Consider the following 13,482-nt stretch of genomic DNA (forward strand, 5'->3'; position numbering starts at 1 on the left):
TCGTTTATCCCTTGCTCCAAACAGAGGGGGATGAATGTCTAATATTTTGGCCGTGACTTTTGTTTGATGACATCATCAATAATCGCCGGCCCGCTAGCGTTAGCGCGGAGCTTCCAGTGCTTGAATATCCATAACAACAGCGGTTTTATAACTTTAAAATGATCGAGCTAAATCATAAAGTCATGACTTACATTCTGTGGTTCAGAGAACACCAACGTGAAGAAAGAGCTTCTTAATCTCGCGATAGCGGACTTCTGTTTGGAGGGTGAAACCTAATAAATCCAAACACGACTTTGACTTCAACGGCCTTCAAATGAAGGGGGAGGGAGGAGGGGAGAATTCGGATCGGGCCTTAAATGTCTTAATCCAGATCAATTACACATCAGGAGCGAGCGTCTTCCGCTTCACGACGGACAGTTCAGACGCCGTTGTTCATGTCTGAAAAGGCAGACTTCTCTGGACAGTAGCTCACTGATGACATGGTCACTTAACAAATAAATAAACAGATCTTTAGTTCTTTATTCCTGTTGTTGTTTCAACAGAATACTTGGTGGTGCGACCCGTTGTCATGGTAACGCGATAACGAGTCGCCGAGCCTCGACTGCAGCAGTGAAGGAGAGCGATATCAATGCGGATCATCGTGATAGAATGAATGAAGCTCCAGACAGAAAGTTCCCCTCTGTCCAGTCGATTTGGTCTTAAATAAATGTTTAATCAAACAAACCTGTGCAGTGATTCAGAACATCTGGACATTGTAACCAGAACTGATTTTTTAGTTGGGCATCAACACCAGCAGCCAATCAGAAGCGAGTATTCACCTGGACCATGTAAAGAGCAGAAACACAGTATCTGTTTTCATGTGAAGCTACAGACAGGAAACTCGGTTCTGCTGATCGAATGTCGACGTGTTTGTGCTCACAATGGGATATCTGAGCTTCACACATTACAACTTGTAAAAACAAATTAATTAACAAAGAAATTAAAATGAATAAAAGATAAAACAATGAAAGTGAGGGGAAAATGTTCTCTCTGGCTGTTTTGTTTAAAAGCTGCATATTAAAATGGACCAAATATTACATTGTGATTAATCACGATTAATCGTGATTAATCGTGATTAATCACGATTAATCACGATTAATCACGATTTTTAATTGATCAAAAGCACTATAACAATACACGTAAATGGTCTGAAAGTGGACTGTCTGGTCCTGGGAGGGAGGAGGTATCCGGTGGGACTCTCCAGTCTAGTGCCCCCTACTGGACTCAGATGGTACAACTTTTACTGATGCAGGTAAACCCCTCTAACCCTGGAGCTTTAGCGTTTACACTCTGTCATAACTCTTCCAGCGTTTGTATTTTAACGTAACTCCAGCAGACTGAAACGTAACCCCCCCCCCCCCCCCTCAGAATCAGCTGATTCCGGTGGATCACATCAAAGACTGAAGCGTTCTAATCAAAGAGTCTTCAGGATCATCAGTGACATCTCCAGAGTTAAAGGTTTATCACGTCAGTCCATCATCATCATCATCATGAAGACAGACAGATGAACACTTTGGTTGAGATGTTCTGACGTCCTGGTCCAGGTTTTGGTTCGTACTCACCAACAACCACCGGCAGGACTCTCATGGCCTTCCGTTCCTTCCGGCTGACTCTGCTGGTCTTGCCGGTCCGCCTCCTTGGTTTTCTGCTGTTCCGGCTCTTTCCTTCCCTCTCCCCTGCCCCATCGGCCGGCTCCTTATCTGACACACTGTCCACCTGGGTCGTCACGGGGTCGGTCTCCGGAACCACCGCAACCTCGTCCGGGTTCTCCAAGGCCGTGCCGGTCTCTGTCTTTGGGGTGGGGCCGGGATGGGACGCTGCTCCAAAAGCTTTGTTTGTTCTTGGTGGAGTTTTAGCTTGATCCAGAGCTGCACTGATATCCAAAGAAAACCCGGTCTGACGGACCCTGTCCCTCTGAGACCGGGTCCTGGCGCTCCACTGCCGCAGGCCCCGAAACATCCAGTAATAGAGGAGAAGCATGACGGGGCACGGCACGAAGAAGGAGCAGACGGACGAGTACACTACGAAGCGGTCGTCCTCCAGCTGACACACCGCTGGATCCCGATCAGGAACCTGGTTGAGGCCAAAGACCACCGGACTGGCTACCACCATAGAAAGAACCCACGTGGCCGTGATGAGAACCAGCTGGCGGGCGCTGAACTGGTTCCTGTTGTACTTCAGCGGCACCGCCACGGCGATGTACCTGTGATGTGAAGGAAGAAGGGTCAGAACAAACTCCTGGACGAGTCTGAACGGAATCTGGAGTCTCTGGTTCAGATCTGGGATCAGAGGAAGACACTGTCCTCCAGTTTGAGATTAACTTCAGGCTCCTCCCACTCCAGAAGAGACTCTGAGTTCAACAGGATGACGGACTGATGGTATTTGTGACAGTATTCATGTCAAAAACAGAGTGACCAAAACCGTCGTACAATATGGTCAGAATCTCTACAGAGGCGAGAGACAGCTGATTGGTCAGAGGGGTTGATGGGAAGTTTTTACAGCTGATTGGTCAGAGGGGTTGATGGGAAGTTTTTTCTAGTGACCTAAGCTTTTCTCCAAGCTGTCCTGTCAGTACCTCAACCCGGTTCAGCTGGAGTATCAAGTACTGAACAGAACTTTCAGTTCAGTCTGATGAACACGCATCACTCTGTCAGACTCTGGACTACATTACCCAAAATGCTTCAGCACTCCATCAAGCTGTGCAGCTTCATAGTTTACCAAAACAGACATGTTTCAGCACCGTGCTCCACAGAAACTGAGCCCTGGTCAGTCAACAGAACCAGAACCCGTCCGGAAGAAGTTCTGATAAAGTTCTGAAGCAGCACTCACCGGTCCACGCTGATGGCACACAGGTTCAGGATGGAGGCGGTGCACAGCATCACGTCCATGCTCATCAGAGCATCACAGGTCCGGCTGCTCAGAGTCCAAACCCCGCCCAGGAACTGCAGACAGAGGGTCATGTGACACAGGTGTGACCTCACATGACCCTGTGGGACCGGGTCACCAACCTCAGAGTAGACGTAGAGCGGCAGCACCAGAACCGCCAGCAGCAGGTCGGCCGCCGACAGGCTGATGATGAAGTAGTTGGTGGCGGTCTTCAGGGAGTGCTCAGTGAGCACGCTCAGAACCACCAGCACGTTCCCCAGCAGGATGGCGGCGATCAGGAGGACGCCGAGGACCAGAGCCAGGTAGTTGTAGTCCATCAGTCAGCCTCACCTGTGGAACCTGCAGGTGCCACACTGTCCACGAAGAACACGCCCGCCGTCTCTGAGCTTCTCACAGGTTGTCTGCCACAGATTCTGCAGGAAACCAAACCGGGTTTGGATCCACATCATCATAAATCTTCATTCAATGTTATTGTTGTAAGAACACTCAAAGTACTGACTCCTGGCCTTCATGCTGGTCATTGGACCCAGAGAGGTTCTCCTGGAGGAACTCCTGCTTCCTCACAGTCACGCTCCATCTGAGCTCCCCACAGCTGAAGAGGCGGACCCAACGTCAGGAGAACCGGGTCAGAATCGCATCTGCTCTCTGAGGGGAAAGAGAAGAACTCAGACCTCCAGGTGAGCTCTCTGCTGAGACCTTCTCCTCGCCCGACCGTCCGCTCTCTCTCCTCTCTCTCTCACTCTGGACTGATGCTCTCTGATTGGCTGTCTATGAGCAGAGTCCCTCCTCCCCCTCCCCAGTCAGGAAGCCTGCTGGGAGGGGCTACACGCCGTCAGGTCTAACAACATCAGACCATGCTGTCATTTATCTTCATCGCTCCTCTTCATCGCTCCTCCTCATCGCTCCTCTTCATCGCTCCTCTTCATCGTTCCTCCTCATCGTTCCTCTTCATCGCTCCTCTTCATCGCTCCTCTTCATCGCTCCTCTTCATCGCTCCTCTTCTTCGTTCCTCCTCATCGTTCCTCTTCATCGCTCCTCCTCATCGTTCCTCTTCATCGCTCCTCTTCATCGCTCCTCCTCATCGTTCCTCTTCATCGTTCCTCTTCATCGCTCCTCTTCATCGCTCCTCCTCTTCGTTCCTCTTCATTGTTCCTCTTCATCGTTCCTCCTCTTCGTTCCGCCTCATCGTTCCTCTTCATCGTTCCTCCTCATCGTTCCTCTTCATTGTTCCTCCTCATCGCTCCTCTTCATCGTTCCTCCTCATCGTTCCTCTTCTTCGTTCCTCCTCATCGTTCCTCTTCATCGTTCCTCTTCATCGTTCCTCTTCATCATTCCTCTTCATCGTTCCTCTTCATCGCTCCTCCTCATCGTTCCTCCTCATCGCTCCTCTTCATCGTTCCTCTTCATCGCTCCTCTTCATCGCTTCTCTTCTTCGCTCCTCCTCATCGTTCCTCTTCATCGTTCCTCTTCATCGCTCCTCTTCATCGCTCCTCTTCAGAGTCCTCCAGCATCAGCTTCTATTGTTAGCCGCTCTATGTTAGCCAAGTTTGTGTTAGCGTGTAAACCCCCCCCCCCCTCCCCCGATGGATTCCATGTGACTTTGATGATGTCATAACCTATAGTAGTCGTAGTGGTCACTGAGCATGCTCAGTAGATGTTTAGAACTGTAACCCCCCCAGGTGGGTCCGTGGTTTCCATGGCGGCCCCGTCTGGGTTTGGACTCAGTGGTCCGGCTCGCTGGGCAGTGGAGCTCGCTGGTTAGCGTACCGACCCACAGACCCTCTTGGCCCTTCACTCTGTTCGTCTAAATCTTTGCAAAATTCATCTGTGAAAAGAGAACTGGACTTCTCACTGCTGGAGGTCAGAGGGTCTTCTGTTGTTACACAGAAAAGGTTCTGAAGGTTCTACACGTTCTCTCTGGGATCCCTCTCTGTGGTTCTGGGACATAAACTGCTTTAATGAGGGACAGAACATCCTCCAGGTCAACATGAACCACTGACCTCCTTAATCTGGATCTACAGAGGGTCTCTGTGTTCTCCTGTGGTCCAGGTTCTGGTCTAGGACCAGTTCTGTGGTCCGGGTTCTGATCTAGGACCGGTTCTGGGGTCTGTAGCAGACGTTTGGATCGTCTCTGCGGCGTGCGAGGCCGTCATTAGCATCTGTGAGAGCCTCCTGCTCTGGTCTTCAGCAGCTTCATCCATCATTCATGAGCCCATCAGAACCAGAACCTGCAGCTCTTTCATCTTCCTCATTCAGCTATAATGAAAGCGCTGCTGCTCCACTAATGAGAAGCAGACGGTCCACTCACGCATCTCATTTGGTTCTGGAGGAGGACATGCATCTCATCTGCATGAAGCAGAACACGCACTTCCCCGACCAGAACCTTGACTGACTCATTTCTCTACAATAGTTCTGGGATCTTCACAGGACCGGTCCGACATCTCTCAGAACCTTGTTTGGATCGACGCCTGGACCTCCAGGAAGTGTTTGGGAGTTCTGATGGTGTTTGGACCTCTGTGGTTCTGTAGAATCAGATATTGTTGCAGGTGGAGGGACACCACACATGTATGCGGAGGGTCCGGACTGCTCAGGTGTCGGGGTGACCCGGTTCTCTCCCTCCTTTTATATTCCATCCCTCACCTGAGCACAGGTGTTCACCTGTGTACTGATAACGACAGAATGAGATGCTTTACTGTGTGTTTGTGTGTGAACATTAGTTGTTTTGTGTTCATGTTGACATGTTTGTTGAGCCAACAGGTATGTTTGTACCATCTGAGACAGGCCCCGCCCCTTTTGACTAACAGTGATGACTCTGCACAGCGACTGGCTTTGGTTTGTCAACACTGATGTCGTTGTGTGTCTTCGTGTCTCCCTGCTGTTGTGATCAGAATCATTGATTCTGATCAGAATCATTGATTCTGATCAGAATCATTGATTCTGATCAGAATCAATGATTCTGATCAAGAAGGAACGACGATGATGATGATGAAGACGAGATCTTTCTGCTGCAAACAAACTTTATTGATCGTTCAGAACTCAGATGACACAAAGGTGGATTCAGATCCCAGAATCCTCAGAGCTTCAGCGTGCAAAGCTGTGATTGGTGTGTTGGCTGAGACGGGTTGGGTGGATCCGTTGGATCCGTTGGATCCGTTGGGCGTGGCCGCACACTGACGTCACTTCCCAGGTCCAAATGCGTCAGACGAGGATTTCCCAGCTTCCTCGTCTCCTCCGATCTGAAGGTCGTGTCCCAGGTTGCTAATGGCACAGACACTGAGAAAACAGCCGACTCTAAACCGGCTGATCCGGTCATTCAGCGACGAGGACCTGAGGAGGAAACGACCAATCAGGGACCAGATCTCAGGGTTAGAGTCCTGATGAACCCTCATGAATGTAGAATGGGACAAATCAGTGACGGAGGACTGGGGTTCTGATCCGTTCACCGTCTCTTAACCCGAGATCTGGAACTCCACCACCCACTCTCAAATAGAACTTTCAAGCGGGTCCAACATCGGTGCCGGTATCAGCTCAGTGATAAAGAAAAGGCCCACATGTTCCAGAACCCACGCGCTTTAGAACCCAGTGCTCTAGAACCCAGTGCTCTAGAACCCATGTGATCCAGAACCTAGTGCTCTAGAACCCGTGTGCTCCAGAACCCATGTGATCCAGAACCTAGTGCTCTAGAACCCAAGTGGTCCAGAATCCACGTGCTCTAGAACCCACGTGCTTCAGAACCCATGTGATCCAGAACCCAGTGCTCTAGAACCTGTGTGATCTAGAACTAGTGTGCTCAGGAACCCACGTGCTCCAGAACCCATGTGATCCAGAACCTGTGTGCTCTAGAACTTGTGTGCTCAGAACCACATCTGAACCCAGTTCTCTAGAACCCACGTCCTTCAGAACCCAGTGCTCTAGAACCCATGTGATCCAGAACCCAGTGCTCTAGAACCCATGTGCTCCAGAACCTACGTGGTCTAGAACCCAGTTCTCTAGGAGCCACGTCCATCAGAACCCAGTGCTGTTGAACCCAGTGCTCAAGAACCCACGTGCTCCAGAACCCAGTGCTCTAGAACCCGTGTGCTGGTCGTGCTCTGGTTAAGGTAAGGTTGAAAAGACTGACCTTACTAACTGTACTTTGGGTCAGTAAGAACCGTGTGGCCTAGAATACTCCTGGGGTTCTACGGTACCATCATCCTGAGAAGACTCATCAGCGGTAAACTTTGGATGTTCTGAACCAGGACCGGCCCACCACAGCCGATCCTCAGGGTGTCTGATGGGAAATGAAACCATCTTCCAGTGAGGCCTGCTCCGGTTCAGGAGGTTAGCGGCTGCATTTCTGTCACTTCTTCTCGGCTGGGGGTTCTGGAGCTGGCAGACCAGAACCTTTTTGGATCTTTGAAGTCAGAACCCTCTCCTCACTTACAGAGCCCGGTCAGGCTGGAAGCTCCTCCCGTCTTCATCATCTTGGCAGACGTTAACCATAACTACATCATGTGTCTGGGTGCCGTTCAGTCCACACTCACATTTTAGAACTGGAGCAGAACCAGTCAGAACCGATCATGGTCCCACGCTGCCCCCTAGAGGCTGTTCTCACTCATCTGATTCAAATCCATTCTGATGTCTTCATCTGTTTCCTGGAGAAGACAGGAATCCGGAAACCACAGACTGCGGGTGACGGGCCCAGTGGACCGGTACCAGCTGTCACAGCAGATCCAGAATCTGGCAGATCCACACAGACCCTTCCACCTTTAGAGATGTCACTGCTGGACTCACCTCACAGTGTTGGAAGTGTTGACCAGGTGAGGAGTGACGGAGGTGACCTCATCGGGCCTGCGGACAGGAACCAGAACCGTCTCTGAGCATGTTGGATCTTCAGAGAACTGCAGCCGTCTTCTCACCTGAAGGTCTGAGTCTGGGTGGGGAGGGGGGTAGAGAGGACCTGCGCCATCATCATCATCATCATCATCACCATCGTGGCGGTCCGAACCCGAGTCCACTCCATCCTGATCTGCCTCAGACTGTCAGAACCGAGCCATTTATAGGGTCCGTTTGTCCATCAGCCTGGTGTTTGCAGACCTTCATCGAAGGCCAGCTGCTGACGGACGGCGTCCTTCACACCTGTTTGTGTTTGATCTGCTGAGAAGATAGGAGGAAGGACGCCATGAAGGAGACGCTGAAGCACACATCCACGGAGCGAGAACATCACCACGACCACGGAGCGAGAACATCACCACGACCACGGAGCGAGAACATCACCACGAGCGAGAACATCACCACGACCACGGAGCGAGAACATCACCACGACCACGGAGCGAGAACATCACCACGACCACGGAGCGAGAACATCACCACGGAGTGAGAACATCACCACGACCACGGAGCGAGAACATCACCGCTTATTCGTCCAGAACTGCTACGAGAACCCAACATGTCTGCAGCAGAAACGGTTCTTGGTGTCACCTGAGCGAACTATAGCTGTCCGGACTCCTGCTGAAGACCTGGGGGGTGGGGTCATCGGGGGCGTGTTTATAGTCTACATGATGACATCACATTTAACTCACAGAAAAGCTTGATTCTGATTTCCAGGACAAAAGTAGACAAATGTCAAAAATTCTCTGATTTTTACTTATCAAGTGCTATGCTCGGGAGTGCTGATGAGATGACATATCTTCAGAGGACATGTCAGATATTTACAGGCAGTGTCGTGTGGTCTGTGGCCAAGGAAACACTCTCTGAAGTTCAGCAGATGTACAGAAGAAGTCAAGGGGACTTTATTTAAAGCTTTTTGTACTCCTCTGTATTCAGCACATCTCTGGACAAACGATGAAAGGACCAGGATGAGAAAGCTGCAGGTAACATACAGTGACGCTCTGAGGGAGCTTCGAGTGCTAGTGACCTGTTAGTTTCTCTCCGAGTTAACACTCCTCAGGCTGAATACACTCACTCATGTTCAGGTTCATCTGCAGACTAAATACTTCAAAGAATACTCTCATCTTGGCCGTAAGTGACCTCAGATCTAGTGCCATACGCTTCCAGTCAAAAGTATGGAGACACTGGAGGGACCTTCTTTTAAACTGTCCAATTTACTAATCTTTATGGTGCGTTATGTAATCGATATTTATAATTAACCTTTATAATTGTTTTATACTGTTCTTAACTTTTGTATTTGTGACATTATGATTTTTAATGTAGTTTTATTGATTATTGTAATCTATCGATCTACCAACTACACTCTAAGGCGGGGTGAGGTGGGGTCCTCCTGCTGTCTCATCTGCTGCTGGTTACCTGGACCAGGTGTGTTTGGCCAATAAGGAGCTTCAAAGGCATGGAGGCCTGGATAGTGACACCTCTGGTCTGAGGTCTGTCAGTCCAGTGGTTCCCGACGGCGCCCGGTGGTTCCCGACGGCGCCCGGTGGTTCGGTGGTTCCCATTGTTCCTCTTTTCAGGCACCAGTCCTACAGACTTCCTCTATGACTCAGCCGTGGTGTTCAGTCGTCCGCGGATGATGCAGCTGCAGAAGAACCTGTGGAGGGAATGACCTTGAATTCAGGGAGGTGGTCAAGGACTAGAGAGAACTGAACCCCTTCACATCACGATGATTGGGTTCCGTCTCAGAACACATTCTCATTCCAGCTCCTCACATACTATCGTGGTTAAGGTCTCCCAGTTAGTGTCCCCCAGAGGTGCTGGCTGTGTGTGAAATCAAAGGTCCGTGACCCATTTGACACGGTACTGAATGCAGTACTGGATGCACACTGGTCCTCGGGACACATCCAGAACCAGAACCCTAACCCAGTACCGATACCTTAACCTGGTGCTGATTCACACCCAGTTCACACCCGGTACTCCATCTGGTCCAGTGTTGGGTTGGGGTACCAGTACCGGGTTTGGGTACTGGTGCGCTACGCGTTGCAGTACTGGACCGGTTCTAGTTGGCGGCCCGGAGGTTGGGGACCCGTGATTTAACAGAGTTTGTTGAAAAACGATGAGTCGGGGACACCGTAAAGGTCAAGAACTGACGAGTTGGGAGTGAGAACATGTCGGCCGCAGAGTGTGAACGTGTACCGGTACCGGGGGGTCAACGGCAAACTGGACTACTGGTTTATTCAGAAGTCTCCTGAGGAGGAGGAGTTCTTGGGTGTGAGGACCTGCAGCCGTGTTGCTCCCGCTGTGGTCTGCCGGAGCCGTGGGAGACCAGAGGAACCTGGTCCAGCCAAGGAAGACCCGCTCTGCTCCTGGACTCAGTCAACCTTATGTGATGGACTGGGACGGTGGTGACGCTTTGAGGCTTCGGAGCGACCCCTCCCACCTCCTGGATGAGACCAATAGGAGCTCCTCCAGACTGCCGCCCCTCAGAACGGTACCGCAGGTCCTGGATCCCGATGGATTACTAATCTCATGTTTGACTCATGATGAAATGATAAAGTATGACATCATCACTCTAACATTGTGATGATGTCATTAATCTGGGTTCCCTCAGATCAACAGTTTTGTCTTCTTGAACATTTTTCATGCTTTTAGCGGTGGAACCATCAGAATCTGTCAGAACCGTCCGGAGGAGTCAGGAAAACAAACCCACCGTCAACATTTTATTTCAAGACTTCACAACACAATAATTTAACAAACAGGAAGTGGAAGCAGGCTGGACCCGACTAAAGGACATCAGGACGCCGGCGTGGCGGCAGCTCATCGGAAGTCCTCTGCAGAGAACATGCCCTTGGCGCGGCGCAGGATGGAGTCCTTGGACGCGTCGTAGGGATGCTCCTTAGACGGGATCTCCAGAACCGCCGGGATGGACTGCACGTGCGCGTCGATGGCGTGCCGGATCATCTCTGCGATGAACTGGTTGATCAGGATGATGCCGATGTCGTTCCTCGCCAGGAAGCTCCTGCAGATGAAAAAGTTCTGTTAGGACCGCCAGAGACCAGGACCAGAACAAGAAAACGGACCCAACTGGAGGGGCCAACCGCACTTGGACCTGTGGTGGGTCAGAACCTTCTCCACTAAAGACCCGGACTGCAGGAGGTCATTGTGGGAGGAGTCACAGCTCCACTCAGAACCCTGGAGCCCCTTTGGTGATGACGTCATCTGTTCTGTACCGGAACCAGATGACGGAACCCTACAGTGACATCCGGTTCTGCAGTGTTCTGGACCCACACAGAACCGAGTTTCCCTCCGCTCTAAAGGCGGGCTCGCGCTGGCAACGATCACGGTCAAAGCGACGTCAACACGGCCGCGCGCGCGCGCGCGTACGTGTGTGTGTGTGTGTGTGTGTGCGTGTGTGTGTGTGTGTGTGCGGTCTTACTTGAACGTCTCCTCGATCTCCGTCACGCTCGTGTCTTTCTCCACCACCAAGAAGTTCGGCTTCCGGTTCTTGTTCAGCTCTCCGATCCCGCCCAGCAGGAATCCCGTGCACGTGTCCTCGTCACCGATCACGGCGATCAGCTTCCCGCGGCCCGCCATCACGCGCTGCTCGGTTCGGTTCTGTGGTCACGAAGCTGATGTCACGTGAGCAAGTCAGCTGACTCTGTCTCTTCCGGTTCAAGCTCCCGGGAGCAGAGTTCGTCATTTCCGGCCCCTCCCTCCCGAGTTCTCTTTAAAAATCTCTTTAGTTTCTTCCTTTTGAATCAGTTTATAATGTTATCAGATGATGTGATTCTGGGAACCAAAACGCTTCGAAAGACCGGAACCACTGATGTCTTTGAGGGTTTGAATACATTACAACACAAAGATTCCAGCTGCAGATCTTTGTGGATCTGATGGATTAATCCAGAAGCTCCTGGATCGGCTGACCTCTGACCCTGACGGCACGAACGTCATCATGTCAGTGGGAGGAGCCTATGGTGTGGTTCTTTTTTCTAACGTAGTTAAAAGTTTATTGTTAAAAGCCTTTTTTTGTTCTTTTAACGAGTTTTCATGTTTTGAAGAGGGGGGGGGGGGACCGGAAGTCCGCATGAAGGCCTCAAAGGCGCCGCCCAGCAGTCTACGTCAGCAGTCACGTGCAGGATCATCTTCAGGAAGAATGGTGAGTGCTCTCTCCGTCTCAGAACCGTTGGTCCGAACCGAGCCTGACGCGTGTTGTGTGCAGAGCACGGCGGCGCTGACGGCGGGTCTGGACCGGATCCCGGACCAGCTCGGGTACCTGGTGATCAGCGAGGACGGAGTTCTGGCGGTGAGTTTCCGGGCCCAGCTCTGTCCCCGAACCGGAGCCGAACCTGACGGGCTCACCTGTGCAGTCTGCAGGTGAGCTGGAGAACGACGAGCACACGGCGGGCGTCATCATGCAGATGGTCCGGACCGCCAACCGCTTCCGGTTACCGGGAGCCGCGGAGGTGCCGTTCAAGCGCATGTCCGGTAAGTCTCACCTGACAGGTGAGCCCCGCTACCGACGCCCCGCCCTGACCCGGTTCTGTCCGCAGTGGTTCTGGAGGACTTCGTTTTGGCGGTGACGGTTTCCGGTCAGAAGGTGTTTGTGGTCAAACGTCAGCACGCACATCCGGAGCACGTCATGGCGTAGAGGACGGTCCCCTTCTGGACCGGGTCTGAACCCACCAGCCCAACTGCTGGTCCTGGTCACAGCCAGCCAACCGAACAGAACCGGAGCGAGCTCTCAGAACATTTCAGGTTCTGTCCGGTCATTGCAACAGCCTCAGGTTCTGGACAGAACCCATTGAAGTTCAGGTTCTGGTTCTCTAACGGAATCCGATCAGCTACAGTGGTTCTGGAAGCAGAGGTCCAGACCCAGCAGAAGTTCTGCTCCTTGTTCATCTCAAAGAAACCAGATCTTTGGTCACAGTTCATTGTTTAAATAAAGTTTTAATGTTTTCAAAACGAGCAAAAAAGATTCAAATAAAAGTCTGAAAACCTGAAGTTTGTCTGCTCCTTAAACCGGTCTGGTCCAGAACCTGAAGGTTCTGGTCCAGAACAGAGCCCACCAGCGTGACAAGAAAAGCTTTATTGCGTCATCTTCCTCGTCTCTTCTTCACATTAGGTAGGAATGACGGCGCCGGTCCGGCGGTGGAATGACTGATACTGCCCCCCTCCCCCACAACCTCCGGTCACATGATCTGGAGTTAAACATGCGCGGAAAAGAACAAACACCAGCAGAAGAAGAGGATGATGGGAAACCTCACAGTCTGTGACATCACTTCCTCCTACAGCTATAATTTAAAAAACAAACAAAACCAGGAACAGTCTGGCGAAAGGCTCCTCCTCTTCCTCTGTACACCATGACATCATCAGCTGATTAACGTTTCGACAGCTCATTGGACAGCCAGTCCAGCCCCTCGTACAGACCGGTCCCCTGAGTGGCACAGGTGGCCTGGACGTGCCACTGCAACGACAAACAAACACGGTGTTAGGAGGTCCAAACAGAGCGGTTCTGACCCACCGCAACAACAAATGTCAGATGGTCCATTCAGAGTGGTTCTGGTCCACTACAGAACCTCACCATCAGCTGAAGTCTCTGCTTGTATGTTGAGTAGGGTAGTGTCCATAGACTGTATATAAGAACTGGACAGAGCAACCCCCCTCCTTCCGTGTTCCATACAGGAAGTA

At 51.4% G+C, this 13,482-nt stretch overlaps 4 protein-coding genes across 6 annotated transcripts in view; 1 reads left to right on the forward strand and 3 right to left on the reverse strand.

Annotated features, from left to right (window-relative positions):
• The window catches only part of drd4-rs (dopamine receptor D4 related sequence), a 6,290-nt gene extending 2,244 nt beyond the window's left edge, over positions 1 to 4,046 (reverse strand). The window contains exons 1-3 of one of the 2 annotated variants that reach the window (XM_024289572.2): positions 3,425 to 4,046; positions 2,869 to 3,338; positions 1,602 to 2,242 (exon numbers count right to left, since the gene is read on the reverse strand). In XM_024289572.2, coding sequence (XP_024145340.1) covers positions 1,602 to 2,242; positions 2,869 to 3,242 — 1,015 coding nt within the window. In that variant the 5' untranslated portion in view covers positions 3,243 to 3,338; positions 3,425 to 4,046. Of the gene's footprint in view, positions 1 to 1,601; positions 2,243 to 2,868 lie in introns of both variants that reach the window. The other variant, XM_036210163.1, reaches the window with a different exon arrangement.
• Positions 4,047 to 10,501: 6,455 nt separating this feature from the next.
• On the reverse strand, positions 10,502 to 11,458 carry atp6v1f (ATPase H+ transporting V1 subunit F). The gene is made up of 2 exons (XM_024289626.2): positions 11,231 to 11,458; positions 10,502 to 10,813 (listed from the first exon to the last, which is right to left on the reverse strand). The coding sequence occupies exons 1-2, from the start codon at positions 11,386 to 11,388 to the stop codon at positions 10,612 to 10,614; spliced, it is 360 nt and encodes a 119-aa protein (XP_024145394.1). The 5' UTR covers positions 11,389 to 11,458; the 3' UTR covers positions 10,502 to 10,611.
• Positions 11,459 to 11,585: 127 nt separating this feature from the next.
• lamtor4 (late endosomal/lysosomal adaptor, MAPK and MTOR activator 4) lies at positions 11,586 to 12,795 on the forward strand. Of its 2 annotated transcripts, XM_024289615.2 has the most exons (5): positions 11,586 to 11,768; positions 11,853 to 11,950; positions 12,014 to 12,097; positions 12,162 to 12,279; positions 12,345 to 12,795. In XM_024289615.2, exons 1-5 carry the CDS (start codon positions 11,747 to 11,749, stop codon positions 12,440 to 12,442), a joined length of 420 nt encoding a protein of 139 aa, XP_024145383.1. In that variant the 5' UTR covers positions 11,586 to 11,746; the 3' UTR covers positions 12,443 to 12,795. The 2 variants fall into 2 exon arrangements, with proteins under 2 accessions (XP_024145383.1, XP_024145373.1); XM_024289605.2 differs by having other exon boundaries at positions 11,586 to 11,950.
• The window catches only part of LOC112157079 (ADP-ribosylation factor 4), a 7,627-nt gene continuing 6,866 nt past the window's right edge, over positions 12,722 to 13,482 (reverse strand). The window contains exon 6 of the mRNA XM_024289589.1: positions 12,722 to 13,258. Coding sequence (XP_024145357.1) covers positions 13,172 to 13,258 — 87 coding nt within the window. The 3' untranslated portion in view covers positions 12,722 to 13,171. The remainder of the gene's footprint in view (positions 13,259 to 13,482) is intronic.

Source organism: Oryzias melastigma, linkage group LG23, assembly GCF_002922805.2.
Source record: "Oryzias melastigma strain HK-1 linkage group LG23, ASM292280v2, whole genome shotgun sequence".
NCBI lineage: Eukaryota > Metazoa > Chordata > Actinopteri > Beloniformes > Adrianichthyidae > Oryzias > Oryzias melastigma.

Excerpts from the sequence above, each read along its gene's own strand:
- atp6v1f (XM_024289626.2), bottom strand. The coding sequence starts at position 11,388 with ATGGCGGGCCGCGGGAAGCTGATCGCCGTGATCGGTGACGAGGACACG. Across the intron at positions 10,814-11,230 it reads GAGATCGAGGAGACGTTCAA|GAGCTTCCTGGCGAGGAACG; the intron begins GTAAGACCGCAC and ends TTTCATCTGCAG.
- lamtor4 (XM_024289605.2), top strand. The coding sequence starts at position 11,747 with ATGTCAGTGGGAGGAGCCTATGGTGTGGTTCTTTTTTCTAACGTAGTT. Across the intron at positions 11,951-12,013 it reads GATCATCTTCAGGAAGAATG|AGCACGGCGGCGCTGACGGC; the intron begins GTGAGTGCTCTC and ends TGTTGTGTGCAG. Across the intron at positions 12,098-12,161 it reads GCGAGGACGGAGTTCTGGCG|TCTGCAGGTGAGCTGGAGAA; the intron begins GTGAGTTTCCGG and ends TCACCTGTGCAG.